Below are 4,634 nucleotides of genomic sequence, written 5' to 3'. Positions count from 1 at the left end.
AGCACATATTTGTGTGTAAACATGTCATTTTCCTTTCCCTAGTACTTTCTCTTTGACTGTCAAAGGTACCATTCTCTATATATACAGAATATTTCGTTCATGACAAACATATCCAACTTCCGATTCCGCAGTAGCAATCATACGAAAATGATTGAGATTCTTCAGAATATGCAGCTGATAGCTCCTCTCTTCCTCTCCTCTCCCTCATCCTTCCCCTCATCTTCTTCTTCTACTCCTCACTTTTCAACAACAAAGACCCTGCTCCAACCAAACAAACCGTTACTATCCCAAAAACATACCCACTCATTGGCTCCTACTTTGCTCTCAAACGCACCGGAAACCGCCGTATCCAGTGGCTATCTGATATAGTCCAAATCTCACCCGCCAACACATTCACCTTCCACGGCTCACTGGGCCGCCTCCAAGTCTTCACTGGAAACCCCGCCAACGTGGAGCACATTCTCAAGACCCGCTTCTCCAACTATCAAAAGGGCTATTCCGTCATTAGCACCCTCTCCGACTTCCTTGGCTCGGGGATATTCAACGCCGATGGCAACACATGGAAGTTTCAAAGACAAGTCGCCAGCCACGAATTCAGCACAAAGTCTCTCCGCAAGTTCGTGGAGCAAGTGGTGGATGCCGAACTCTCCCACCACCTCATCCCCATCATGGCTTCAGCGGCACAACAAGACAAGACCCTCGATTTCCAAGACATCCTTCAACGCTTCACCTTCGATAACATCTGCAAAATCGCCTTTGGATTCGAAGCCAACTACCTGACACCGTCTGTTGAACGGAGCAAGTTCGCGGTGGCGTACGAAGAAGCGTCAGAGATAATCATCAAACGGTTACGCCAACTGTTTCCGTTAGTGTGGAAAGTGAAGAGGGCGCTTAACATAGGTTCGGAAAAGCGGTTGCGAATGGCAGCGAGGGAAGTGCATGAGTTCGCCAAGAACATAGTGAGAGAGAAGACGAGAGAGCTGAAGGAGAAGGAATCCCTTGAATCGGCAGACATGCTTTCCCGTTTCTTGAGTTCGGGGCACTCTGATGAAGACTTTGTGACGGACATAGTCATAAGCTTCATATTGGCGGGGAAGGATACCACGTCAGCAGCGCTGACCTGGTTTTTCTGGCTGTTATCGAAGAACCCTCGAGTGGAGAAGGAGATTGTGAATGAGATATTGGACAAATCGGAGGCTCCGGTATACGATGAGGTAAAGCATATGGTTTACACGCATGCAGCGTTGTGCGAGAGCATGCGCCTGTACCCGCCGGTGCCCATGGACTCGAAGGAAGCGGTGGAGGACGACGTTTTACCGGATGGGACGGCGGTGAAGAAGGGGTCGCTGGTGACTTATCACGTGTACGCCATGGGGAGGTTGGAGAGTATTTGGGGTGAGGATTGGGCAGAGTTTAAGCCAGAGAGGTGGTTAGAGAAGCTTGAATCCGGAAAGTGGAAGTTTGTGCCAAAAGATTCTTTCACTTATCCTGTGTTTCAAGCTGGTCCCAGAATGTGTTTGGGGAAGGATATGGCTTTTATGCAGATGCAAAGTGTGGTGGCTGGGATTCTTCGGCGGTTCGCGGTTGTTCCCACGGTGGCCGAAGGGGTGGAGCCCAACTTCATTTGCCTCCTTTCCACCCAAATGGAAGGTGGTTTTCCTGTCAAGATCATTGAGCGGGAATCCTCAAATTAATACCCAACTTCTTGCATCTCGACCACGTTATTCCTTCACTATTTTACTAGTATCATGTTTGGGATTTAAGTTTGAGGTTTATGTTTCAATTGTTTGTATTTTTTTTTATGTATTAATATTCATAATCGTTATTATTTGAGAAGAAAAATAATTGTTTGACCCTTATAGTGTTATTTGACAACTTACTTTCGATAATAAAACAATCATTAAAAAGGTAAATTTTTGTATTTGTAAGTATAGAAAAAGATAAAACGGATAAAATATTAGTAAATATCAAATGACTGTTTAACATTTTTAAAGCTTTTAATTTAGTTATATTTATCTTAAAATTGAATGAATGTGGTGACTTTGCTGAACATTATATTGATTAGCGTAAAGTAAGACCTGCCATTATTCATGTTGTATTTTCGTCTTAGTTAGATCTTGTTTTAATTTTGGACATCCTTTTCTGGAGTGAAAAATAACTTACGTAGTTCAATTTACTCACAAGTGTGCAAAAACATGGAAATTTTTAGGTTTATGATTGGTTGAATGGTTTTGAGATTTTGAGATACGATTTTTAGTAATTTCATCTCTTTATTTATGTCTTATTAAAAAGCTTACAGGAAAAAAATTATGCATAGTGTCACTACTAAAGGATATAATAGCGCAAGCTTAAAGTTTAAAATTTGTTTACACGAGTCTTTCGATATCTTTTACTAACAAATTGATCAAATTCTTACCGAAGATGGGTTTTTAAAAAAACCTCATTAATGTGCATAATCCGTCCTAACTCTTATGCATGTAACAGAATATGAAGTTATATAATTCACCATCAAATTTAAAATACATAAGCTATATGTAATTGGTACAAAAAGAATGAAAGTTTGTATCACACAAATAACATGCTCATGAACAGTAATTAATCCACCTATATAAAGGTCTCACCATTTTTTTGAGCTTTTTTCCTTTGAGTAATAGCACATTTATTATGATAATCTAGTGCATTCCAATGTGCTAACAAGGAGCTCCAAATGTGCTCCCCAATCCAGTAAGGTGTTTTCCTACATTTTTTTCATCTCTAAACATCTCTTTTCTATGAATTTCACTTTCATGTTCTGGTCTACGTTGAACCTTCATATGTGACTAGAAATCATACACAAATGGTGGTTATATACTATGTTTTTCATTTGAATTAACATACATCAATAGGAAATGACAATTATTTTGATGGATTTTCACCTTAAATTGCTGCTAGAATGAGTCTGTCTTGTGGAGATATTGCTCCCTAAGTTGGCCAAGGCTTCACAAATTGTTACTTAATAGACCTTGTGATGGTCTCAGATACAACTCTAGATGGAATGAAAATTTTGCACCTTTAATTCTGTTTTTACTTTTCTTTGGCGAGTTTCAAATTTTCTTTACTTATTCCGTATGATATCTGCATCTTTATAACTTTCTTTACTTCATTCTTGCAAATTAGAATTGAGTTCATGGGTCTATAATCCATTTTCGGCCAAACCCATTTCTTTGACATGATTTTCATCTCTTATTCTTTCCTTGGTTTGATTTCTAGATTCAGGATTGAATCAAAGTAATGCATGTAACTAACATATCTTGTCTATAGCCAGAGTTATTGGTGTGAAGAGATGAAAATCATTGACCTAGATTCATGGTTTTGAGCCTACCTCTAAACCCATTTCACAACTCATTATTGTTTTTGAATTTTTAATTTTGTTTTCTATTATATCTTGTTGTGTTTACTAATTTCCTATCATTTGTAACATGTTCCAGTTCATAGTTTTAGGATTAGAAGCATAAATCATCAAAAACTCAAAAAGTAGTTAATCTAGTTAATTTTCTCGCCTAAAATTCTTCATCCATTCTCAAATCTAAGTTTTTCTGTTTTCTTGATTCCAGTAGTAATTTAATCATTCAAACATGTTTGTTTAATGCTTAGATTCATGTTGGTATCATGTTTTTATAGTTTTAAGTCATTTTACATAATTTGACCCATTAGGTTATATTTTAGATTGACATGCACATGTAGAATTAGGCATTTTTTATTTACTGAACATTCTATCCAATTCTGCATTTTAGCATTAATTAACATCAAATTAAGCATTTACAAATCATAAAATCATCCAAATATATCCTTTTATCACATCAGAATTTAAAATTAAGAGAAAACTTATTTGATGTTAAGACTAGTTTTGACTAGTTTGCTTCAAATTTGGTCTAACCACTGATTTTGAGTTTGTGTCGTTCCAGTTGTGTTAAGCATTTTATCATCTTCGTTAAATTATTTGAATCATGTATGAACCCTAAATTATCCTATTCCATTCATTTTACTAGGCTACGTAAACTAGCTAGAATTAGAAATTTTATTCTGCATTAGTTTTTTTATATGTTCTTTGTTTTAGACTTTGATTAGGATCATATTAAACATGTTTAGCTATTAAGATCATGCATTTATGCAATGCTAAACATTCAGACTCAAAATTGCAAACATATGCATAACTTGCTTAATGTTCTTACTTTAAAATTCTGGTGTACGCATTGAAATTCTGCATTGTTGTTTACTAGATAGTTTTGAGCATTCAGTTTGCATATTTTAGTGTATTAAAACTTACTCACAACATTCACAGTTCAAGAAATCCAGTTCTCACATTCATATGCATAATTTCACCAATTCTTAGAAGCTTATTTGCATTCATCTAGGTTCAATTAGTCATATTCTGATTTCATTCATATTTAAGGGATTTTAGTGTTTTAAGAGTAATTTAGTGTCATATTATACATTATCAAATAGTATAAATATTCCATGTATGACAAATCAAGAAACCAAAAATTCTGCATAGTTTGATTTTGCTGTCAAAATTTGTATTGACTAACTTTGTTGCCAATTCTGATTCAATTAGTGTTTTTGCAATTTTTGCATATTTGATTAAGTTTCTGCAT

General features: G+C 36.1%; 1 protein-coding gene across 1 annotated transcript; it reads left to right on the top strand.

Annotated features, from left to right (window-relative positions):
• Positions 1-403: 403 nt before the first annotated feature.
• On the top strand, positions 404-1,745 carry LOC148200692 (cytochrome P450 94A1-like). Its single transcript, XM_088114332.1, has one exon. The coding sequence runs from the start codon at positions 669-671 to the stop codon at positions 1,692-1,694; it is 1,026 nt and encodes a 341-aa protein (XP_087970458.1). The 5' UTR covers positions 404-668; the 3' UTR covers positions 1,695-1,745.
• Positions 1,746-4,634: the final 2,889 nt, after the last annotated feature.

The sequence above is a fragment of the Vigna umbellata genome, chromosome 4 (genome assembly GCF_029865625.1).
Source record: "Vigna umbellata cultivar VRB3 chromosome 4, Vumbellata_1.0, whole genome shotgun sequence".
Classification (NCBI taxonomy): domain Eukaryota; kingdom Viridiplantae; phylum Streptophyta; class Magnoliopsida; order Fabales; family Fabaceae; genus Vigna; species Vigna umbellata.
This window is presented reverse-complemented; position numbering and strand designations above follow the sequence as displayed.

Excerpts from the sequence above, each read along its gene's own strand:
- LOC148200692 (XM_088114332.1), top strand. The coding sequence starts at position 669 with ATGGCTTCAGCGGCACAACAAGACAAGACCCTCGATTTCCAAGACATC.